At 41.2% G+C, this 26264-nt stretch overlaps 1 protein-coding gene across 1 annotated transcript; it reads right to left on the bottom strand.

Annotated features, from left to right (window-relative positions):
- Positions 1–3677: 3677 nt before the first annotated feature.
- On the bottom strand, positions 3678–4330 carry T265_08737 (hypothetical protein; the record flags this gene model as incomplete). Its single annotated transcript, XM_009174622.1, has 2 exons — positions 3678–3841; positions 4165–4330. 2 exons carry the CDS (start codon positions 4328–4330, stop codon positions 3678–3680), a joined length of 330 nt encoding a protein of 109 aa, XP_009172886.1.
- Between the last annotated feature and the right edge of the window lie 21934 nt (positions 4331–26264).

Below are 26264 nucleotides of genomic sequence, written 5' to 3' on the forward strand. Positions count from 1 at the left end.
TTCGATGCGACTTTATTTTTATCTACTTTAACAACAAATGTGCTGCTTGCAGAAAACCCTGATTTCATACTATGTTGTCATTCCGCTAAACTATCGCTTAATTGCACTGCTCAGCTAAGTGATTAGTCGGGGAAAAATTATGACAGGTACCGTTTATGCGGAGTTACATGATTATTCCCAATACGAAGGCAACCAATATTTTTGAAAACAAGCAGCTTATAAAATACAGTACAAACTTACACCTTACTGCTATTAATAGACAAGAAATTCACACTAGCTTACACGTTTTTAGAAAAGTTTCAGACAGTCTGAAAGTTTAATGATCTGTTAAGGTTGCTTTTTAGATGCTCCTTGAGGCCAACATATGTAATATATTTTGTAAGCTTAAAACTAATACGCAGTGTCTACTGTTCTTGGAAGTCTGACCTACTTTTGACCAATCGCAGCTAGTTAATCGGTTGTGAAGAGGAGAATGCTTCCGAAAGTCATGACTCCACAAACGGTTAGCCAGAAAGACAAATCTGCTTCAGGTCGAACCATTTAAATAACAACTCTACCATATTGGGCAGCTTAATTATGTTACACATCCGAAATATTTTGAAAACAACGCCAGAGCTAACAAGTATGTTTTACGGATGACAAATAGCAAAGAAAATAGAACTGTAATTGAGTGTTAAGCTTCGAATGAGAGTATCCGTTTTCTCCACGTTCTGTTCTTGGAAGTCTGACCTACTTTTGACCAATCGCAGCTAGTTAATCGGTTGTGAAGAGGAGAATGCTTCCGAAAGTCATGACTCCACAAACGGTTAGCCAGAAAGACAAATCTGCTTCAGGTCGAACCATTTAAATAACAACTCTACCATATTGGGCAGCTTAATTATGTTACACATCCGAAATATTTTGAAAACAACGCCAGAGCTAACAAGTATGTTTTACGGATGACAAATAGCAAAGAAAATAGAACTGTAATTGAGTGTTAAGCTTCGAATGAGAGTATCCGTTTTCTCCACGTTCTGGACGTTCCAGGTAGGATCAACACACACACCAACTAGAATTGATTTCAGTATACACCAGTCACATCGTGTCCTGTCACCAAAGCTACGAGAATTAGTCTGCTGGATTTGCTTTGTTGAATTATATTCTCTAACAATTTTGCCAGAAAGTACTCACCGCTTCTATGAGTTAACCAAAATCTGAGAAACCCAATGAGCTTATTCCGTTGTTCGACAATAATTCCCTACCGATTCCTCAGGAATCATAGAACCGGTGTATTTTTTAATGACATCTGGAGTGGGACAATGAGTGAGCTCCCGAATGTTGGTGAACAAACCGCGTGCTCCTGCTCAGGGGCTAAATTTTCCCGCAATATTCAGCTGCCAGGTTTCTGCACAGTTTGACATACGAATCAAATAATACGTGAGAATATCCTGAGTTGTTTTTTGGAAGGAATTATTGATCCATCTACGTCAAAATTTCTCATTCCTCGTTATTGAGAGAGTATTTTGCAGATGTTTAACTTGCATGGGTGCTCATGTAACACCGGATTTGCAGGGGCATCTTTTATGTGCACAAATATTTGCAGTTGGTCTGCCCATCGACGCATGAATCGAAGCAGCCGAGATGTGGTTGTTACACTGTTGATAACTGCGGTTTCTGTGAATGGGTATGATTCTGACTAAAGGCACCATATTTAGAGAGCTCTACTTCTTATTGGTTCCCACTCACCCTGCATGCACAGTATTTGTAGACACCGGTATCTTCTTCACCGAAAGTAAACTAACACTTACTTCAAATCACACCAAAACATGACTAAAGCTTTTTCATCCTTTTGTCCATCTAATAATGTTTGATTTACTTTTGTTGATCAGATTGACCCATGAACAGCAAACGTTCAGATTAGACAACTTAACACAGATTAACGTCTTGTTTTAAGTAAATCAACTCTCAGTTGTTTCAACATTTAAAATAAGGTTAGTTTCCTCACATTAAATATAACATGGAACTACAACAACAACGGGTACACTACCCTTCCCTGATTGCAGGATACACAAGAGTGGTTGCAGATTAAAAGTGAATATTTACCAAAGATATTGTAGTCTTAAGCTACTCCCGAGCACACCCAAGAGCAGTATATGCTAGTATTGTTCCGTTAATGTTGAGGAGAGTAAAAGCAATATGCACAGACTAGATCTACCGAAGAGCACCGCAACCTGATTTGAACAAAAGCAACTTCAAGAAAGCGGATGCCCAGCAGGTTTGATTAATTGGCAACTAAGGCGGTATTCGTCTTTTTTATATCAAGATCCAACAGGGACTTGGTTGGAACACCGGTCATTCCATACAAAACAGGGACATGTGAAGCCAGTAGAAGGGTGTTGAATACGGCCAAAATTAAAGTAACATTCAAGAATGGAAGATATTCACGCTCGGTGTTGGTGAAGTTAAAGAGTCGACTTCCGATTGACGGGATCAGGAACGTTCTATACAAAATGAAATGCTACGACAGTGCGAAGGTTTACACAGGTCAGACAGCCAGGAAATGGCACACCAGAATCGGTGAGCAATAACAGACCACTGAGAAATGTGGATAAATATCAAGCTTTAAAATAGTTCTGGAAATGGCGGGGCATGCGCTAAACACTAAGCGCAGGATAGATTTGGAAAATGGAGATATTTTGAGAAAGGGATTAAGATTAACAACACAGCGACTGGTTACCGGGGCGGTGGAAATCCCCAAGCATCCCAGTGTGAATAAAACAGAGGGCGTAGAACTGGCAAACATATAGAGAGCAGATTTAGAGCAGTAGAGAGGACACGAAGCGGTGTAAAATTTTGAGTAAAACGATTTTGTCTTAAGGTCAAAATTCCAAGCAGAGTAAAATTCACTTGACCCCACACAAACCCAACTCCATTTGTCTTGGCACTCCTTGACGCAGATTAACAAAATATGTCAACGGCTCCGAGAAGGAATATTCCATTAAGGTGTCCTTGACCGGAAAAGCAAGATTACACAATCCGGGTTCAGCAGGTAAACATTCCCTTCCTAAACAATCCATTGTAATTGTTAATTATTCTCAACAAACCGGAGATTCAAATACCCACCCAGCACTGATCAAGTCGGCTAGTCATAAAAAATCTCACAGATTGGTTTTCTGACTGTCTTAAAGCCCGGTCAAACTGGTAACTCACTCACTTGGTGCAAAAAAGCCTTCGTGTCAAAAGCAGGACATTGGCCCCTAATAAATGAACCGGTTGTTTACCAGCTCGCAGTGAAACGATGACCACCCAGTCGGCCAAAAACATTTTTCCAGTAGACCGAAAAGATTAGTCTCCTTTAATAGAGAATACGGATGTTTGTGAACGGCCAAAGTCTTTAAGGATCCCTTGAAAGTCAATCATACATTATAAATACTCCTTTTGTCCACCTGAATCATTGCATTCCGACTGGTGTTTCAAATGCTCTGTTGGCAAGTTAGTTTTGCAAAGTAGTTCCTCCAATCTCTAAAGTATGGGAAACCGACTAGTTAGCACTCAGGCAGTGCTGCTCAAACTAAAACCCCGAGATGTTCACAAATGAAAAACCCTTAAATAACAACGAGGTAAGCATTTATTTTTCATTCATGTATAAGAGCAGATGGTCTCTTCTACTAGTAGGTTTAGAAGCTGTGCTGACTGGCCTATCTGGGTCGCGCAGCCGGTCGCCCACCTGCTGACTTCACTGGGGGATGTGCTTCTACGTAGAAACTGAATTCCTCCTCGGTATCCTTTATTTTGGCTCGCTGCAAGCGGATTGCCTCTCTTAACTGGTCATTGTTTGTGATCAGACACATGTCCGTACCATCTGTAAGAATAAAAAAAATTGGAACGGACCATAGATATCTTGAAAAATGAACATACGAAGGTATTCAATCACACGCTGAGGGAAATTCGTAATGCGCGGTAGGGTTTTTAACATTGTAGACTACCACCTTCCCTTTTACTTTTGTTGTAGCGCACTTTCAACTGACACGAAAGTCGATGGACAAGCGTTTGGCAGAATGCTTGAAATTTGCTTTCGAGTGGAGCATTTAAAAATACATCACTGGTGTAAAGTTTGGCTAATAATCGAACGAATGAAAGAAGGAAGGATTCAGTAAACATCTGAGGCTAAGTGTAGCCACTTACCATTCCAACGAATGCTATAATTGTCATAGGTACCGTCGTCCATTTTTTCGCATCTGTTGTGAATATCTTTTATTGTCAAATCGTTCAGTGGTTTATTCGGTGTCCATCGACATACCTCTGGCTTTTTCGGTTCTGGTAGCTTGAGGTGAATCTTTACGACAGGCATGTTTGGATCGCATGCTGTGCACTTGGTGCATGTGATTTTATAGCCATTGCAACGCCGATAAATTGGACACCTGCTGTCTGAAATTTGTAAGCTTGCTGCGTTATGCGAATCATTCGTTCGAGGAATGCTTTACCACTGAGTTGCTCCATGTCAACCATGAACCTGTCTGTAATTTAGAATAAGCAACATCACCACACAAGAGAATGAACCTGCGTTGTTCTGTTGGATTTACTTGTTCTGAACGTAAGTACAGTCAGTGACAGATGAGCACAGTATCATCCTAGAGAGTACAATCTTAATTGTGTCGACGTTTGACAACCCAGTCCCTAAGCGTTGTTCTCAATTGGACTGCTTCGATTAAGATGAACCCAATCGCACCCAGGCAGATTCAGATCAAATAGTGCAGCCCTCTTTTAGTGGTCTTTGCCAAGTAAATTGTAGAGCACTCGAGATGTCCAGGTGGACAGTTCATTTGGATACTTTAGTCAAATTAGATGGGTTACTTGTATAAACTATTTGTTTTGTCGATTTTTGGCTGTGCCGTCTCTTTTCAGGCGCATTCTGTGGAGAGGATAAACCATCGAACAACTCGGGAATTTAAGGAATATTCACGTGATGCGAGCGCACGCAACTTTTCCTTAGAGAAAATTTTTGTGTTAAATTCTTGAGGATACCTTATAAAGCTCCCTTACGTTTGTCTACATAGTATTTAAATAGAAAGCACCTGAAACTTCAGAATCAGTTGACTAATAGACAACGCTTATAGGTCAGGATCGAAGCCACAGCACACAAGGTTCCAAAGATGGGACGTGAAAGCAAGAATGGGCCTTTTGAACAAGAGTGGGTAGATGAATCGTTCTCGGGGTCTGTGATAGCTTAAAATGTTTAGCCCTCTTTAATATTCTGTAGATTTTTGCCCTCTGATATAAGCCACATGCAGACTTCACGGGACGCAGACTGAGTATTACCAAAGTATATCATCTCCGCACACATAAAGTGCAATCTTGCGATTGACGGCAGAATCCTGTATCGTTCAGCCGGCTGATCTGCAGGTAAATTGCCTCTGGTTCAGGCTTGGTATAGCGCCACCGTCTTCCACTTTAGCGATTCGCATCAAGTAACCTGGTTTTCAATGTCCCGTCGAGGTGGGTGAAGGAGGAATTGTAGTTCCCTGTCATTGTCACATAACGCACACGAAATCAAAAAAGAGTATTGAAGGTTGAAATCACATCTGCTTATCAAACTAATACACACTACCTGGACATTGGTTGTGCGGGAAAACGCTGCTAGCCAGATTGCAGCAAAACTTGCATTCTTTTGTGGCTTCAAGGCAAATTATGATCTTACTGAGTTTTTGAATAACAGCAATGTTGATAGCCACACAACTTTGGTCTGAGTAAAAATCATCGATGGTTTGTTGAGAACAATTCACATCATAAGCGATGGAAACGTTGTCAAGGCCACGATAAACGACTAACCGATCACATCAATGATGCTTAGGCGCGCTCTGCATATCCGAATTTCAGGCTCGAGTGTGCTCGAATTTGGTGTTTTATCCAGGGTAGATTCTTCGGAAAATAATTAAAACCAGAAATAATCTTCCTCTCTTTTCAAATTCCCTTCCTATTAAAAGCCCTGTGCCTGTGTTGGATCAACTAATTAAGTTAGACCGCACAAAACTGGGGGGCAGTTGGAGTTCGGTTCTACGCTCTTTAGATTTCAACAGCAGTGTACATCCAGAGGTAGGTAAATTGTCACTTCTGTGTAAGTCAAATAGCTCGATAGGATAGACAGGAGCAAGAAGCAGAGGGTATATTGTTTAACGCTGAGCGTATTCACAGCAATTTTTTTCAATCTGAGCTTCAAAATTAGATATCAGACGGTTTTTGAGAGAATATTGGTGCAAATTGCGCCTTTAGCTCTGATAGTGTACAAGGTGAAATAAAAAGTTTCGTTAAAGCCCGCAACATTCGAAAGAATTTGTCTTCCCCAAGGACGGATTTTAAGCCGATCTATCTTCAAAAGCTCATCTAGGTCATAAAATGATTAATCTTGATTCATGAATCGAGTGGCGCAGAAAAGATGGCAACCACCTTTCCACAAATACCACCGCGTCAGATATTTCTATATTCCCAGCTAGAATAGGAAGTTCTAGTTTCTGTGCTACGTTTTGTCTTGCGGATTGTGAAGAGTTGTGAAACACTGAGGTAAACAGGAGAAGGTTTCCAAGGCTGATTTGAGATTCAAATTAACTGACTTACGGATTGATTAACTACCGATTAGTAGATTTGTGGCTGTTTTGTGATCTTTATTCTGTAACCTGAAACGTTTTTTCCAAAAAGTGCAAATTTCTCAAACCTTTCAGAATTGCGGTGTTAAATGTACCCATGGTGTACACCACTTATACAGACAACCTAGTACTCTAGCAAAGGATTGGAACCAAGCTATTAAAAGACGGAAATTGCTTGCCCAAGTAGTTGTTTTGCTTATCAATTGTTCGTTTGGGCGTTCGACAACAAGCAGAGCAGTTTGACGGGATGTTTACACGTACAATGTCTATAGCACCAAAGCACAGTAAGTTTACAGAGCATTTCTTGGGTCACTCTGTATGTGAAAAAATTCGTGGGGTTTGTGGACATAAAAGTGAAGCGAACTGCTACGATATTAACCACTTAACTAAGTAGCTTATGTGAAGCAATCAAGGCAGTGCGCCTCCATCAGCGAGTCATATTCTAGTGACAAAGGCGTCATACATTTGTTCAAATATCCCTTGCTCATATCAGCTAATGTGGATTGAGAGGTACTGAGCGGATCTGACTCGTTGATTGGGAAGAAACAAAAACAACAGTAGCCTTTTAACTCGAGCGATTCCTTCATTTTTTTCTTAGAAAAGCTTCCGGATGTAGAAAAACGGGGCAACCACAGGGACGTTGCGGTAGTGTAAACGGCGATTTTTTGTCTACAAAAACTTGTAGTGCACACTTATCGGTTTCAGTGTCCATTTGCTGACCCCACCATTTTGACACTTGAGCGCTCCAGATCTTGGAACTGTGCAGTTGATTTGTCGGTGGACTAAATGTTTCAGCAACTGCCAGAACCACTTCCAATTCAGCTGTTTGCCAAGCTAAAACTACGTAATGGGAAAATTTTCCAGCCATGTGTAAACATTTGAACCAACCCGCAATTTATGACCTTGTATTGACATTATTAAAAAATGTAGCCAATTAACTATAATCTTTTTCATCGCATTTCGCTCTGAATAATGGTGAGGCATATGTGCCGGCAGTAGCCTTATGATCGGCTGGCATAATAACGAGCTCCAGACCAGAAAATCAATGGAGGTTTGGGAAATTCGGTATGCGAATTAGTGATCAAAAGCTCCCCAAGTGCGAATAGCCACAAATTATTCGAATGTCACTAACTGTGCATACACGCAAGCTTACTCGAATACTTTTTTAAATGTGTGGTAATCTGGGGGTGTCTTGGATAACCGGATGATATTTCTTTGACACTCAAATCCAGATTTTTCAGATATCCAAGATAAAAAAAAGTAACTCCAGTTTTAGTCACCTCATCGTTAGGTTTTGAAGACGCCTCTCTGCAACCGGGACTGTCAGTAAAGTGGTCACTGTCCCCCTGTGAACCGATGTATTCATGTACCTGTTTGGTCAAACCAGTAATACACACAGCTCGGATGAACGAAATACCGAACAATGTTGGCTGACTGGTAAGCGTAAACTCATGTAGGTTTCTGGTCAGTTGCAGTATCGCGAAACTAATCAGTATGACAGTGTGATTCAGTGATATTATACTCATTTTTGGTCCGCACCGCTACTATTTTTTATTTATATTACTGAGTATCTTTGGTTTTTAAGTGAGTACTTACGCTCTGGTCCAAACTTTCAGACATTCTCTGCGATGACGTCTGAACAAGTTGGAATCCGACATTTGTTATACCCCTGTAATTCGTATGTCATGTATTAAATGAACCGGAAGCATCGTTTGGTTTCTATTCGTAAAACCATTGTCATTTACTGTGGTTCTTACTCGTGGTATACGGAACAGTTTGTACATGTTAGCTTGAAAACGAAATTTTACTTTTTTTAGCGAGTTCGTTCGCCTGGTCAGCGCTACTGAACTGTCAGAACAACCAAGGTCAAATATTATTTCAACGCTGACAAACTGTTTCTCGGTTAAGATTTGCGACCGTTGGGAGCGTGTACACAACTAGTGCGGCTATTCATATCACAGAGCTGATTATTAGGTCGCTGAAATCACTTTTGACGACCTATTTCGGTTTCGGCCTTCATGAACCCTATTTAGTAGGCTTACATTTTTATTCTTCTTCTGCATCACTCCCCAACTCAATATTAATTTGTAACACGTAGAGTTACAAGTATATTCACTGGTGTTAGCAAAAGACTCAATTTATTACTAGCTGTCTCAATCCTTCGTGCTAAATGTGCTGCGTAGAGTCTACTTTATTTTGCTGTTGGTCGATCTTTACATTAATTGCTCTACATTGTTCACTTGATACAACGCTGACAATAAGTTTTACGAAAAACAGCTAAGCCTCCAATTAAGTAGACATAGTTCCCCAATTTCCCTCGGACTCAATTTCCGCTAAACTGTGAGTAAGCGGAACATTCTGACTGAACAAATTTGACACATGCCTGGCTGTAGCAGCGTTCCAGTCAAAGGTTAATTAAGGGTAGTCAAAACATTGAGAAACACGCACACTAAGTACTATTAAACAGTTATTGGGCCCTATACATCAAGAAAAAACGGCAGGATCATCTACAACAGTCTGTTGGCTTGTCTGATATCTAGACAATCTTTTATAGTTTTAATGGTAGATCCAGGGGGCTTATGGGCCATGTAATCAGTTGAAAACAATACTTCCATGCAGCGATTTACTGGCTAGTTGTTTTTACGACCTCAGTAGCCTTGTTAAATTTCACAATACATTAAAAAAAGTAATGCAAGGCTCACATTTAAAATTCAAATGCTCACGGTTTTCGACACAATGAATACATTATGTTAGCTTTAGCTCTTAAAATCAGCTGCCTGTTTAACAGCAATATCACACAAATGTCCATTTATTACCAGGTTTTTTTGGCTAAAGTGTGAAGGATTACGGTATACCTGAACACGGTTTTTTGATCAAGTTTGGCATGCTGTTTACCATTAGAACTACTCTATCAACGTCAGGGACACGAAATAACAATTATAGATGATATTACGTAGCGTATTTGACACGAAAATAGTAATCGGGACAAATATGTCCTTCCAGAATTTTCTTTGGTTATTTCGACTTCCAGAAGCATAAAATTTAGTGCAGTAGAGTGGAACAGTATCCACCCTAGCCCGCGTGCAGCCCGTTTGCATTTCTTCGTTCAATCAAACCATGCTCACGGCAGTGTCAACAAAACCCACTGTAAGCCTTGTGACAATACATCGTCACAGCCACCGTGATCGTCTGTGTATGGCAGTACTGAAACCCAAAGACGACGTCAAAAACAACAACCAACAAACAAACAAACACAGAACACCCAAAAACCATTGACGCCTCCAGTGTCCGAGCACTTGTCATCATACCGAAAAAGGAAGGCTATAGTAGATCGATCGCAGTGTCTTCCGCTACATTTTGGTGAAATGTTCGCGTCTGACTTCGATACAGACATTTAACTACGGGCCTGTAGGTTGGAAGTTCTTTCATTTCTCATTCAAAAACCCACCGCCCTAGTAGTTCCTTGCATTTTTGTCCAATCATTCGGATGTTAGATTAGTTTAACTAAAGATGACCTAAAATGCATTTGGTTTGGCAAACATGATACACCTTACACAGTCACACTTTTAGGAGCTGAGGTAAAAAATAGTTATGATTGGCACTATATGTGGTACTACTTTTTTCGACGCATCTGTATACGTATTTTGCAAACGTTGCAAAATGAAATGGTCTGAATTACATTCTGTTGCGGTCCGAAAATGCAGCAGTCAAAACTACTTATCCACTGGTAGATTTGTAGTTGTATGGAGGCAATCGGGAATGAAATTTAAACAATTTTATCTCATGTTTTTGAAAAAAACTTGGTATTAGGAGATTGCACATGCGTTGATTTGACTTACCTACAAAGGGTTACGCTGGTTGTACTGGTCAGCAAGTGCACAGAGAGCAGATTCTTGACCAGGAGGATAGAAATTTCAGGTTTTCTGGTGAACCTGTTAGTCATTTTCATTGCACAACATTGGCTTGGAGCCCGTTTGCCCTTGTGAGTAACAGACAAAACGTTTAGTTTTTTATATAGAAACAAAAATACAAAACGAGTAAAACTATATGTGAAGGTAAACAGTTAGTTGTAAGTTGGGAAGTTGGTAACATTTGTCTCAGACGAATTTCGATATCACTTTCCAGGCTTATAAAATTAGTAGGGTGGGAATTTGACTGCTAGGCCTATCTGATATATCATTTAAATGATATGATAACATTTATTCAGTACTAAAACGGACTTCTCAGTCTAAGAAGACTGCTGAACAAAAGAATTTTTATCCATTTTACGAATGGAATTCATTGGTTTGGATAGAATGGGAGTAATTGCAGTGTGGTCATAAATTACACGCAATGACAGGCAAGCAAGCAGGGCTTTTTCATGCGGTAGATTTATAGTCATCTGTCATCAAGGAAACTGAGCCAGCGAACATAGAGGGACAAAGAGTCGACGCATATGTGATGCTTGTTTATTGTTTTTGGTTGGTTTGACAGACGTTTTTTTAGAACAAAAATACTTGGGTACTACAATAGTCCATTTTTTAACAAAACACCTGATCTATCAGTTTGCATAATATGCACAGTACAACGAAAGGATTTACAATAAACGAAGCGTAAAAAACTCATGCAACCTTTTGAAGGCTTTTATGTCAGATTCGTAGGCGTTCTACGGGCTTATATGCTCGAACAGTGTAGTGGTCTTCTTTCTGTTAGCACACTTCGATATGTGTCTCTAAGTGGTATAACGCAAAGACTGCATAATTGCGCTGATCCTCAAGTTTTAGGGAATAATTTTTCACTTTTTGAGTCTTTGTTGAAGAATACAAGAGTCACTTTATGTCAACAGCCATCTCACAGCTTTCTGCATCCTTTTTTTCATGGCGTCTTTGGTGATTACTTAGTCAGCCAGTGAACAATTGTATATACATTTGTTTCTACAGGTTACATATTGGCGATAAAAAATAAGCGACTGTTCCCAAAGCGATATGAAAAAATTACTCAGCAAAATACACTCATTTGCATAGCAATTTGGTTTTGACTGGAGACGCACCTGGGACCCAACTCAATCTCTCGCTCATGATATTTTCAGTAACCTTATGATTTTGCTTGATTTGGGAGCCTTGGTTGTGCTACCGCTTATCACGCCTTGAAGAGCATTCAGTATTGCTTGTCCTTTCTTTGGTTGTTGGTCTTTGCATACGTGTCTCCATGCCACACATTCTTACATACCTTGGGATTCATCTTGTCTGACTGGATCTGTTGGTGGTATGACTTTAAATGAGACGCTTATCTCTTCTGATTTACTATTTTCCTGTAACCTTTCCACACTCATCGCCCGCATTTACTTTTTACGTCTGTGACCATGCTCTTCAGAAATAAACGATGGTGCAAAAATAATACTAAGCTTACAATGAATTTAACTAACATGTCAGACGAAACGTTTCACATTTAAAGAGCCTTTCGGCACAGCAGTTGATGCTTGTGATACAGCGAGATATTATAATAAGATTGATTTACTGTGGGGATCGGAGCCACAAGGTTCTCTGCTCAAGTTACGGAAATGAAGTATGATTCACGCTGCATGTTCTTTCCAGCAAGTGTGAAATATGAAACAACCCCACCCTTGGCTGAGTTCGAAAGATTCTGCCTCATCTGTTGTTTCTGAAAACTCCGCAATCATTCTGTTTCCTGCAGATGTAAAATCGGTGTGCTTTGAATGGAAGTTAGTCGCTTGTTAATCTGGAGCTCCGAATACACTTATTGAGTTGCACTCGCATGAAGCATTACTCTTATTTTGACAGTAAACTACTAGTGTGACGGTGGATACTACTGATGGGGCATGCGGGCTGTAAATCCGTCTCGCGCCCCTTGAAAAGTGAGATCCATTACGAAGATTGTGGGGTCGTCTTGTAGCATTTGCTTGCATTTGAGTAACAGTAAATGAATATCCACGAAAGTTCAGTAAGACGCGTTCAAGGGGAAGATGGATATTCAGTTTTTGCAAACAAGATGCATATGACAGTTTTGCTTCCCTGTCCAATAGTCTGTAGCTGTTCAGTTGGTGTTTTCTAATAAATGACTTTGCAGCGAAGACCTTCTTCCTTTTACTAGTAGTTTTATTTCAAGTGTATTCTTAACCCAATTGAAATGTGAACGTAACTAATACGACTCATCGTCCGCTTTAAAATATCTCATCCTCTTCTCATTGATAACCCTCAGATCACCCGATCGGCTGCTTTTCTCCAAACTATTCAAAAATGATTTTATTGGGACTGTGTGGGTCATATTTTCGCTGTTACCTCAGTTGTGTTGCGATCGCATTTTCACTCAACTATTAGGGTATAATAGAAGCCTAAAGATGCTCTCCGTCTGTCAGTATTGAAGGCATTGTACACAGACATACGACTGGGTACCGTTTGTGTCCCGAAATTTCACCCCAACAACTCCAGCTTCCATAAATTCCGCAACATCCTACACTATTTGATTGTTCGCCCTCTAATTTAAACTTTCATCCACCAAACTTCGTAGCTTATTTGGTTGTGCTTTTTCGCCTCACCTCTCGATAGGGTGGATTGCCTTCCTCACGACATGTGAAACTCACTCCCTTGTTGGGTTCAAAGTACTTGACCGGTGTTGCGCATTTTTGGGTGAGGTCATTTACGCGCTCACGCGTTCCGCATTTACCGCACAACACAGTCAGAGTCAGTAAAATCACAGTATTCACTTATCTGCATGCCTGCGTTTCACATCGGAGGACTCTTGCCATTTGCTTGCTGATTTTGTTTTGCTAGCGTTGCTTGGGCAATTTTGCAAGCCAACTCCATTGTTTTGGTAGGCAAATTAATTTGTCATTGTGTGATCCGTGTGTTTTAGTGCCACATGTAAACAATTCCTGGATCTTTCTTATGAAAACTGACGGGAACTTTGTTTGGCACCATAGTGAGTAGACTGAGCTGATAGTGGGTCACTTAGACTAGAACCTTTATTCGTAACTCGGTTCTCAAATTTGGGCCAGCTTCCACAACCAAACCAAACCGGGTTTTCTCACTAATGGAATTATTGATTTTTTCACTTTTTTAACCAATAAGAATAGTATATTTTGAAGGAACTTATGAGCAGCAGTTGTCTTCCACTGCTACTCCTGAAATGGAGGGCAAGCACAAACGTCCCTAGTTGAATATCAACCAGTTTTTGGCGGAAATGTCGCCGACCAACTTCGGATAGCGGTGCTCTTAGCAATACTCTGACTCATCGCCAAGCTGGATATCACCAATTCTGTCTGTATGGAGCTTTCTGGCTAAGATAATAAATAAACTTACAATTCGTTCGAACCGGGAAGAACCCATTGGGATGGCAACAGAACTTTAAGTGGCCGCTGATTTCTCCATCCACCTTTTAATCCTGGCTAACCAAAGAGACTTTGGGATCAACCCAAGCACTAAATCAAAGTTAAGTACTTCCGTATGAAGATACACCATTAGGGCGAAAAGGTGACAGGATGGTCTCATAAAAGTTTTGAGTCCTCCAGAGCTTTCACTTTGACCTGCGTTGGTAATTTTATGCATGAAAGTCCTGGATTCAGACCACACACCCATTTTTTATCATAAAAATGACGTAACGCTCAGGGTATACTCACTTAAAAGCTTTTAGACAAAATTATGGGTAACAAAATGGGCACTTGTGCTTAACCTATCACTAAACGCGAACAAACTTTTAGTTCGTCAGTATAGCGGGTCCTAGATTTTAAACCATGAATTAGAAATTTATTTCACTTATCCTACACGGGACTCGTCACTTTGACATTTCAGACCTAAAATATTCTTATAATACATAATATACTGACATAATATAACATGGTATAATACAATATAATATAATATATGCTATATATTATATATGATTGTAATATAATATAATAAATAATAAATTAATAAAAGAGAGTGTCAAACGGGACAAAAAGGTCTGCTCACTCGGGAAATTCACGGGATATACCACTACTGTGCAGTTCCCACATTCACCTTCACATCGTAAATTGTATGCAATCACACTCATCGGATGGCCCGGATAGAGGCACTAGCTGCTGTAGCTCTTGTGTGTAAACAGGTAACGCCGATCTACTCGAGGTATTCAAATTTTGACTTTTTAAGCAGAAACAGATAAGACACATGATAATTTCAAAAGTCGTTGGGGGCGTTCTTGAATTCATGCTTATTATACTCGAGTGCCATAAACTACTTCCGTTGCCAGAAAACACCCTGGAAGTTTCAAAGGTGTGGATATCACGCTATTGCTAACTAAAATTCCCCTTATCATCATCATCCATAGAATAATATCAGTGTGCCACACCGATGTTTTGATACTGCGCAACCAGAATTTACTGCATAAACATTGCGAAGGGTAAAGTTGAATAGGAAAGCAGTCGGCGCAAGTAACTACATCACGTTATCAAGAAAAGTGAATAATAGCTAAAAACGGAGAACGCCTCTGCTGTAACTAAGCAACCTTACATTCCATTGCTTCCAGCTAGGTCCAGCTATGATAACGCGGATAAATTCCTGGAAAATGGATTGCAACGAAAGCGAAAAATTTTCTGTCAACTTCCTCATAATGACCGACCAGGTACACTATAGACCATATTTTGGAGTCAGTCTGAATCAGGTATGAAAGCAGTAGTCAAAGATATGGCAACTTATTTCCCGTATGAATGGTCGCATAACAGTGGTGTCTATCTTTTGGATCCACCGGTCTCAGTATCTAAAGGTTTTGTCCGCCCCGTACACTGCTATCAGAAACGAAAAGAAAGCCGGCTCCAAACGAGCGTATTGTCCAAATCCATACATGTTTTCCAAAATGAGTGAGAGTCAGTTGTTGATCTGCGACATCGCTACCAGATGGCGATATGATAAATCTGGGTTCGTTACTGTCACGATGTTCGACGCCATATAGCCCGTTGAGTTTGGCTATTTCAAAAGTAAGTGCCGCAAAAAGACAGCCTGCGACAGAGAGCTAAAGCATTAGCTTGCCACTGTCCATAAATACCAATTTCAGTCCATTTTGACCACCCCATTCAGCGTTACATGCACCAAGTCCGATCATTGGTGCATTCGGATCTCCGGTGAACACGACGATATCCGATCTTTTAGCCCGCCTTTAAGGGGCACTTATGGCGTTATAAGTGGTGACACTGTTGTTGTCAGAACTGTAGTTGGGTGAAGCAAAGGCATACACGAGAAAGAGACAGCGAACTACTTCCCGCTTGTGAGACTTTTCCGGATGTTACACAATGAATCGCACGGAGATGACCGTCGGTGGGTATCCAGTCATGATCTTGAACCTGGTGACATGGAGTAACACCAGACCTCACACATATTTAGACGGCGGTTTCTGGATTGCCAGAGGTGCGTGGCCGGAAACAAGTACAGTGCAATATGGCAGCAAACTCTACCACTGTGCCTGCATTTCGAACAATTGTTTCTGGTTCACAATACACATCAGCGTCAAGCGATTTCAGTGTGGGAGCATAGGCAACTTGCTGTCCTGTTTGCTTCCGTGTGTGAACGCAGCCCGAAAGCCCAGCTGTTGAAGCCTAAAGGTTAGTATCAAGATGTCTGGGACAGCACGAACGGGGTTGTCAATCTTAACGGATGGACCTACAAGTAAAGAAGTAATGATGGGGAGGAGAGGTAGGGAGAATAAAACTATGTGGAAGAAAAAGAAGGAAGAAGTCAGCGGTGAATTTTTGTGCTTACTTGTCCTGCTGTACGCAGTAAGCAAAACAACCAAGCTGAGGATACCACACCATGGTCAGTACGGCACCATTGTGTGTTTAGTTATAAAAATCATAGCCGTACGTGGGCCTAGACGCTTCCAGGACGTCCAACAGTAGACGAAAAGACGATTTAATTCTTTGATCAAAGCTTTCGGCTCAAGAGCCTGGCAGCAACGCAGCAGTGTTTGGCATCTAAGGCAATCGTGTTTCTTACGCATTTTTTACGTTCAACATTGGGGGCCAGAACACTGTTTCACAGGCCGCAAACTATGGACCAACCTGGAATGAGAGGCTGCGAGTGACACAGTCCCCCAGTATAACTTAATAAATCATGAGACACAGACCCCCATCGCAGTAGCGCTTACTGTCTCCTTGTTTTTCTTTCAGGAAACAGTAAACATTGGATATGGGTCCTGGCTTATGTTTCTAAGTCTATAATTCCCGTCGTTGCACCATTGCTTGTATTCCCGTCGCCACAACTTTGGTGATGGTCATTCACAATGATTTTGCCATTTTTCTCCTCATTTAAGCATGCATTGCGTCTCCTGATAGTGAGCTTATTAGATTCAGTGTGTCCGCAAAAGTAATCGCAACTCGGATTTGGGTGTCTATTCTTGTTGCTCTGAGGTAAAGACACGGGGTCCCTCTATAGTTCCTTTAGTTGTATTCAGAGCAAGTGATACCCAGAAAAATGACAGGATGAAGGCTTTTAAAACACAAAATGGCCTAACGAGAGGCACGCAAAATGTCGTCCTAACACTTTTTTCCGATACACAAGCGCTTTTTCCATAACAAAGTGGAAAAGACTGTCCGAAATTTCGGCTCAACAGACAAAAATATCAAGGTAAAGCAAAAATAGACTATTGCTGGCGTTTCGCATGACTCAATTCACAGTAACCATAATAAAGTGTGGGATCACGCTGAGCTGATCAGGTCATTTGGATCTCCCAGATTTCGCCATGTTCTCCCCGTAGTAACATGTGAAAGGTTATTCACTCTGGCGGATTATTTAGTCCTTTTTCACGAAATTTAAAGATGATTTTGTTTTAGCTCTGTCCACTCCAGTTCGCAAAAAATTAATCCTGTGCGCACATAAACGCAGCTGCGACGTTGTACATCGCTATCCCGCCTCAGTTAGATCCAGCCGAAGAGAAATTAATTTATTGTGTAAAATTGTCTTAAGTTATTCTCTATTGGACTAATACGTGCGAATAATATGCTGAAATATTTGCAGTCTATGTTATTTCAGGCACCTCTCAGATAGCAATAAAAGCCTGAAACCTAGTGCAGTTCGGAAAATCTTGCTTAAACTTTCACATTTTTGAGATTCATTTTGCCCGCAAGTCTTTTTTATATGCACATACCACGTGCTTATCTCGTCGTTTTATTTTAGACACGTTTCACGTCATGAAGTAACCAGGACAATCAATTGGCAGGCGACATGCTAAACACAGTAATTTGTTTGTTGAAACGTGCTATTACGTCACTAGCTCCTTTCCAAAAAGAAATTAGAGAGGTATTTTTGAAAGGCTCCCATGGTATTAAAATATAAATTTAGATAAAAAGCTTTATATTTGTGTCCTTCTCACAAGTCCGTTGTTCATCGGATGGAAACGCCGAGGAAAACGGCTGCACAAGCCTTTTGCGCCGGCAAAAGCGTTAGAAGTCAAGCAGTGATCTACACAACATTGGGCCAACTACATTGTTCTATGACTGTCCAGGTGGTAGCTTACATAAACTAGTGTCGTTAAACGTCAACTGGTAAGCATGGCAGGATACACAACCTTATTCCATTTAAATGTCATCTGTGCCAAACAAACTAAGCTACCAAGGTGAAATAATTGGATGAATTAATACTTTACTTGCGTGATGCATTTTACAGATAGATTGGTGTATTTATCATTTGTACACCTAACCTACGCATCGCCACATTTCAAGATCGAATGTCATTTATCCCGACAAACGGATTAGCTGCCTTGAGTAACAGCCCTATTGGCCAAAAACAGGCATGGATGAAAGGTAGAAGAATACCCATAGCAGGAGCAAATATTCCTAAGATTTTGAAAGGCGAGTGCCACGCGTTCCAACACATGACGTTTTGTTGGATATATTATACAGTATGCAGTGACGTATCAAATCCAACAATGATATTCACAAAAATGTCCAACGTTGGCTTAAACTCTTTAAACGATATGAGATGAGTGGGTGCCGGGAGTCAGTGACGATGACGGGGCTGCGTTCACTATTCTTGCATATATTTACTCCCGCCAGCTAGTCTTTTTTATTTCAAAATAGAATGAAGACTATCTCGACGGTTTTCTTTGTCAACTCGTAGATGATACTGGTTAGATTTATGGATGGAGCACTGCGATGTCATCTTTATAAATCAGGAAGGAGAGGAAGTGTGGGCGACAAGTGTCAATGAGTCACGAGAAATGTCCCGGGTTCTAGTATTTGGAAACTAATTGACTGGATTGACGAATCTGTTTGGAATTTGCCCACAAGTATTCCGAACTTTGAAATCCAATCTGTATATTTATGCATATTTCCTTTTGGCCCTCGAGCGATTTCACCAGTTGGATAACAGTCAGCATGACCTAGTAAGGTGTAGCAGCTATGTGATGGGCCAGTTTCCGACAGTGAAAGTGGAAATGGAGACATTTGAGTAAACCACAGGCTTTGAAGGGTATTTCGGCCCCTATCTGTCGGCTGTAGGACACGTTGAGTAACAGCAAGCGCAGGGATGACATAAGATGTGGTTGTGGTTGAGCATGTTTTCGACCATCTGGCATATAGCGCATGCATCCTGGCCCGGAAGCTTCAAAAACACGCATGGCATATAAACCACATGTCAGCCGATCCAACGGAGAAACGAATGCCACAGGTGAAACCATGACCACAGCTGCATCTGTGGATATTTCTGTCCCTACTTGCCCATATTGATAATGACGTCTAGTTGATGATACGAAAAAATGCACTCAAATTCACATGCCTTCCTTGGTGAAGTAGAAGTCGCATAACACTTACCTAGTGAAAATCGGATAACAAAGATCGTGGCAAGGGGATCAAAGATTACTGCGCTTGATGACACAAGCCGCCTATCACGGTGAATACAAAACAAGAAAAAGTTTTTGGTGCCCACTTCGGAAGTGTGGTTGGTTGAGAAGGCATTGACTCCTTAATGTTATTTTGATTGTTTACAGCAGAAGAGCGTCAAATCCATCATTTTGAGATATCTCGCCGCCCTCCAGTCGCCGCATGGTGCTCTAAAGTTACTAAAAGCCACTGTTGGGTGCAGACAGATGGCGAGAGTGTTAAATAAAGACACAGAAGTAATATGAACTCCCTCGGCCAAGAGGATATCTACTATATTCGAGCACATTACACGTAGTGCGTTTCAGGAATTTCCATTTTATCGGTTTTCCACCCATTTCGAGGTAAGAGGTTATAGCCGTGGTATCAGATGTTTTCGGCAGACACGGAAAGATATCGGGAGGAAAATTAGCCCAGGTCCGATAGAAATAGGGACGTGCGCCTGCGTTGTAAGTGGGTAGGGGGTGGATGTGCCATGGGTAAGAGGAGAAATGAGGAAGTGAAATTATTGCCATGGGAGAATTGAGTAGGAGTAGCCCGTATTATGTTCACTGCATACGAAATTCTTCCGGCGATATCCATTGGTTACGCGTACACGAAAAAATTGAGATGGGACAGCAAAACCGGGCATATTTTTCGTGCGGGGTGAAATTAAGACCAAATCAGAATGCGTCCAAGGCCTTACATTTTGGAGCCGAAATATCTGAGCGATGTCAATGGCCAATTGTTTACAGTGATGTTTAACACGATTTGGCTGAAGCTGGGTAACGTTGTGGCAACGATATTAGTGTTATGCTGTCAAATCTTCTCCAACGTTCGGTACTGGCTTGAGTGCGCTAACCCAGGTGTTCAAAAGCTCACAAGTATAAGACACTAGGTAACCACCCGAGAGCTTGAAGCCTGCATGGAATTAGCCACTTCTGCATGGGCAAGAAGCTAATATGAATCTAGATGCTGGGAAGGAGTATTTATCTGGCACTGCGAGAATCCGTCAAGAATGGTTAACCCAGAAATTATTCGTCGTGCTTTAGATGATTAGAATCAATTTGTAAGTTCTAGATGCCCCATGAGGCAATGCGTGCTGAAAGAAAGGCAGTGGTCGGACTTTGAACCATTAACTATGAAACAGGTCTTGAAATCTTTGATCTCATTTCTTCGCGCTATATTTACTTCCAAAGTGGTCTTGATATCTTGGTTGTTCAGGACATGGCTCAAAGAATTTCTACCGCCTACACCAATTTTTCGCGCCAGTGATGTTTTCAAAATTTTAAGGACCGAGGTCGTCTAGAAAAAGAGTCGGTAGATTAAGGTGATTTTTTGCAAAAAAGTGCAAAATTATGACGTTAAATTTATATTTAACCCACGAGGGTTTCGCGGATAAATGCATTGTGCGTAGAAGGCTCGGCGGGATGGCCAGTTTTATTCTCAGTGGCCCATACGTACAGTGTCCCTCTCCTACTGTTGTCCATGCTGCATCTAGGATCCAGTTCAAATAACTTTTCACGACATTTTTGTGAGTCCTACTGCTGGTAATCCTGCAGACCAAAGGCAACCTTCCTACAATAATGGCGCTAGCTTCTTTGCTTGTGCTATTCAGGCGAAACACAGCAGGTTGACGACGAGGACAAGCCGTACGGTGGACGATCGGGAAAAAAGTCTCCATCTTGGAAATAAGTGATTCCGAGAACTTATTGACCCGATCAGGCGTGCTGAACCATGGAGTCAAGGGCATCCAAAAAGCTCCGCGACATTTGAATTTTCTCCAGCGTGAGTTACGACGGTGGATGCAGATAAAACACTGCTGCAGTATAATTCATATCAACCAAACAAGCTGCAATGCTTAACCTACTGCACACCTTGGGCTTCATGAAGTATAAGTTTCGTGCATTAATTTCCCAGCACATATGCAGTTAACACTCAATCTTAGGGACGAAACGACAGCACCAGGTTTGCTACCTCAGAACCTCGGGCGTAGCTACGTACTGCTCGGAGAAAATGGTCCATCTGGTGATGATTACCGCCGTAGGTTCTCGGCGTGAGTCTCAGTCAATGAACTAATGGATTCATTCGATTGTTCCTTAAGGTACGACACCTGTGGCGAAGAAGGAAACCATTATTAGCGGCTGATACAAGCAAGATCAGAAATTTTGTCGACCTGTTTCTTCTGGATTCGATTTTCGGAACACGACCGTGTGACTGCAAATACATAGTAATACTTCACTACGGCGAAGCAAAAATTCGTGTAAACTGGTAGAGATAGCCGAAGTTAATATAGGACAATCATCGGAGAATCTTCAGCTTGATAAAAGCTGTCAAATTTGCAATATAGAGTACGAGGAGGAAACACGTGATAGTGTCCCAAGAAATGCATTCCACTCGAAGTACGACAGAAGCTAACTTCTCGGGACCCTGAAAAACTATAGTGAAGCTTACACCAGTCGATGAATTCATGGTGATACACTAGTTCCTAAGGACCAAGAACTAGCCAACCTGTCAGTACATACGTTTTCTGCGATACATACCGCCTACGTTAGATGCGGGATAGATGCAACTGGCTAAACAGCAGAATTTTCAGGTGAATAGCATTTAAGTAAGCCCCATGGAAGATAAACCATTACTATGATCTCATCGAATGATGGAAGCAACCTGACTGGCGAAGCACAGCCCATCGTGCTAAAACAGCATACACGCGAGTATTTGTGCAGTAAATCTGCAAGAGCTCGTGGAAATATCTGGATCGAATGCTTGTATTTACGCTCCGGGACCCAGATTAATATAGAAATAAAACAAAGTTTTTGCATCCGGTGACATCTCGCCTTCAGTTGAAGTTGGCTTTTTGAAAGCAATTCAAAGCTTTTCTCAGGAGAAAACTTCAGCTGCATGACCAGCATGTCACGGCCAACCACTGACCAAGCTACTAATATGCCGTTCTGCGACAGATTCGGCGCTTGGGGCCCGAACAAATTTGTTTGAATATCAAACGCTTATATAACAGATTCAGAACTTCGAAAATCCTCTGTGTGTGGGCTTACCTTACAGTTTTCTGCAAGCTTTTGCTCGCCTTCTTATTCGGTTTTTCAGACAAAATAATATGACTTCTTCATAACTTCGGGTGCATATTTATGGATACCTTTCACTGACAAGTATGTAATGGGAAAAGCAAACATTTTCACTCCTGTAAGCTTATCCAGCTGTTTCTTCAAATTTGAATAAGTATCAAGCACACCGTAAGAAAAGCAAACATTTTCACTCCTGTAAGCTTATCCAGCTGTTTCTTCAAATTTGAATAAGTATCAAGCACTAACTACCGTAAACAGTGAAGTATCGGTGCTGAACACTGATGTCATGCTGTCGATGATGATGACGATGATGAGTTGAAAACACACAGAATGTCTTGTGGTAGACTGTTTGACCCAAAAATCCCTTTCCATTTATACTCTGCCACCTCACAGTTACAGCTAGCCTCGGAGTCAACGTGAGCACGAATTTGTTTACCATATGCTGGTTTACATCTTTTGTACTCAACGATATCCCAATTAAACACTAGTTTTAAGGGTTTCAGAGACTACAGTGCTACTTGTCCGGCTTTAATATTGCTAAAATTGTTAGTCGAACGCTTTTTCGTTCTTTTATCTTAGAGAAATTTTGCCTCAATGAAAGTCTATTAGTAAAGGCTGTGCAGTAAGTATTTTCTGCTGTTTTTACATGTTTCTTTTTCAGTATGAAAGCTCTATTGAAGATGGGCATAATGTTTACTGCTATTGACCCGGAAGATCAAACCATTTTGTTACATGTACTTTAACAGGCTAGAGCCGGTGGGATAAATCTTTTTGACAACGAAGGTAACGTGTGCAAGTCAGCAGTGACTTCCAAGAACCAAGACAATCACTAGTGGTATATCATATTTGGCTATTATAGCCCCCGAACTGTCCATAACACATGTAGTCTCGTTTACAGATCAACAGTGTGCAATTCGACTGTCATTTGTACGCGGTACATAGCTGTTCAGGAAGACAGATTCTGCAGTTAACCGGCTGTAGTACAGGAAAGCACTTACAGATTGAACAACTAATGCTGAGAAATAAAACCCCTTACTAAAAAGATGTGCCCAGAGTTAAAATAGCGAGTTATATCCGGGGGGTGCTGTGAGGTTGGTAGATCCTGAGGTTATATTATTTTATAAGAACTGGCTTCTGGGCCCCCCTTCGACTGCTCCACCGTTGAATGAAAATTTATGTTGGAACTGAGTTTCCAAATTGGTGGACACCGTTGTGACTTTCGCCCGTGATTTAGAGCCATTAGACTCGCTCAAGAGCCAGATATCAAACACATTGGTGATACCGCTTGAATATCACAGAATGTTTTTCACCGAGTTCGAATATAATTTGGTTCTAAGAATTATCGAGCTATAAGCAGAACTTGATGTGCTTAACCATCAAAGAGTATTTAAGTGAATCCATGTGACTTGTCGCCGGTGAGGTCCTTTGAGTGAAACTATCAAGGATGAATTGGCGCGACAAGCTGGATTGGAGATAAATGCTTTGAAAACAGTGATGATCAGTTTAAACAACATTGTTTCGGCCATCCGTCTTCGCGCGTTTTGGTCAAATAAATGAAATGGAGACCTGGAGCCCGGTAAACTAGGAACACCCCAGGGCCTTGCAGGTTTATGACTGCGTATATTATTCCAAGCGCTGCGTGTCTCCCGCTCCGGTTTCCTCCCACCCGTATTGTTGATAAATAGGAATGACACCCTGTGTTTGCGCTTGCCTGATCTACTTGTCTTCATTTAAGATGTAGTGCCATACAGCTTTAGAGAATAAATGACAGCGCCGAGTTTCAAAAAGTAGCCCCTGGCGAGTACAGTAATCACAGGAGAATCAGCTTGACCTCTGTTTCAAAGAGACTTTGGGCATCGCTTACCATTTTGTGCCCTAGAGTGGCCCATAAAACACTGAAACGAAAGCGGAATACAAAATTCATGCCTGGTAGGTTTGCATTGAACAAATCCTTGCACTCCGTCGGGACAGATGGTAGACCAACTTTATACGCACAAATAAACCACTTTTTATGTTTTCCAGAATTTGCAAAGCAAATTTAATTCTTTTGACTAGTCTGTTCTTCTAAGCACACTTGCCTAGCAAGGAACGCCCTAAAACTTGATGAACTTAATAAATTTATCGCATCTTGAGATCCCCGGGTGTGTGAAAATATAAGAGAAGCTCTCCCAAATACAAATCAAAGTCCGTCAACGGCGACAAATCTTCCCATTTCTAATTAATTTCTCGATAAAAGAGTTAAGGAGACAATATAAAAGGTCCTCAAACCCCTGGTGTTCAGAAATCTGCTGACAGAATTTCCGCTGATCGGGATTATGCAAGCGAAACCGCTTTTTCAAAGAAGCTAAGAAGGGGCAGTTCTTTCTAGATGAATTGTCAAAGCCATTTATTTTTCAGCACAAGCTTTGCGAGCAAAACTTAGGGTCATACTTCATGCACGTAGTCAGTAAACACGTCATTCACAAATCACGGAGAGGCACTGAAATTTATAGATTGTTTCAAGTATTTTGTAAGTTTTATCGGTATTACTTGTAGTAGGATAGATGGGAACAGTGCGCCAATCTCTAACCTGTGCGTGACTTGCGCTAATTTGGGACACCTAAAGAGCTAAAACGGATTTTCCTGAATCTCATTGGAGATGTTTATTAGTCCACAGTACGGATTGTTTGGTCGTATGGCTGTAAGACGAAGATTCATTGATCAGTAGAACTAAAACTTTTTCGGTTCTTTAGCGACTGCTAGATTCCTTCTCCCTTGTGCAGACTCGGTGTAAAAACGATACACTGCAGTAGCTGAGAATCATCCGATGCCCAAATCTGACCCGTCGAAAACAATAATGTATTTCATATGAGTCTTTGATTGTTTAATTGGCTTGTCCTCCTACTGCACTGGCACAAGCACACGCCCATCTTTTACCAGCATGTCAGTATTTTGGATATTGAAACAAATAGTTTAAATTTCAAATGTTTACTTGGAAATTTTACATGAAGCCTGCTGGCTAGCCTCTCCTAGTGGCCTCCTGAAACTGTGCTGTGACTATCTCTTTTTCTTTCTCCGGTTAGCGACGAGCGATTCCTTTAACTATGGGATGTTTTTCGAAATCCTTTCCTCTGGCGCATCTGTAAAATAAATTTAATTTTGTTACTATGGAGGGGTCATCCACCTGGCTTTTCAAATTTTAGACAAACGGACGAAGTCTGCTGATATAATCAAGAGATCCGTCTTAATCGAAGCTGTCAAAGATCAAGGTTGGGTGGAACTGTGAATGTCCGGCCCCTAAGGGCCTATCTATAGCGCACCTGGCAGAAACATGTGACTACCGGACGCAAATCTCCTGTTGCTTTAATTTACAGCATCCGTGAATGCAGCACTACTGTTGTAGACGACATTTCAGATAATTTTACAGAGGAATAAATGGAACTTTCTGCTTTTTGCCCAACAGATAAGTTAACAAAGCTTGCTTGACACATTGATCGCTGATTTACCCAAACGTTTGAGCCGTTTTAACATTCCTTACAAAACTCAGGGTCGGACAGACGGCGACTTGGCGAGCAACTGTTAACAATCTCGTCATAAGTGCCTGTTAAAGCTGGTCACTGTACAAAGATGGAAGGGGACAGAACGTTCATACGCGTCTTGGCCACTATGAAGCGTTAGTTGTGTGCTACCTCTTGTTTACTGTGGGATGCACACCGGTGATTCAATCAGCTAAATAACACGATAACCCTTGCTTTCGTTTTAGCC

The sequence above is a fragment of the Opisthorchis viverrini genome, assembly GCF_000715545.1.
Source record: "Opisthorchis viverrini unplaced genomic scaffold opera_v5_238, whole genome shotgun sequence".
NCBI classification, from domain to species: domain Eukaryota; kingdom Metazoa; phylum Platyhelminthes; class Trematoda; order Opisthorchiida; family Opisthorchiidae; genus Opisthorchis; species Opisthorchis viverrini.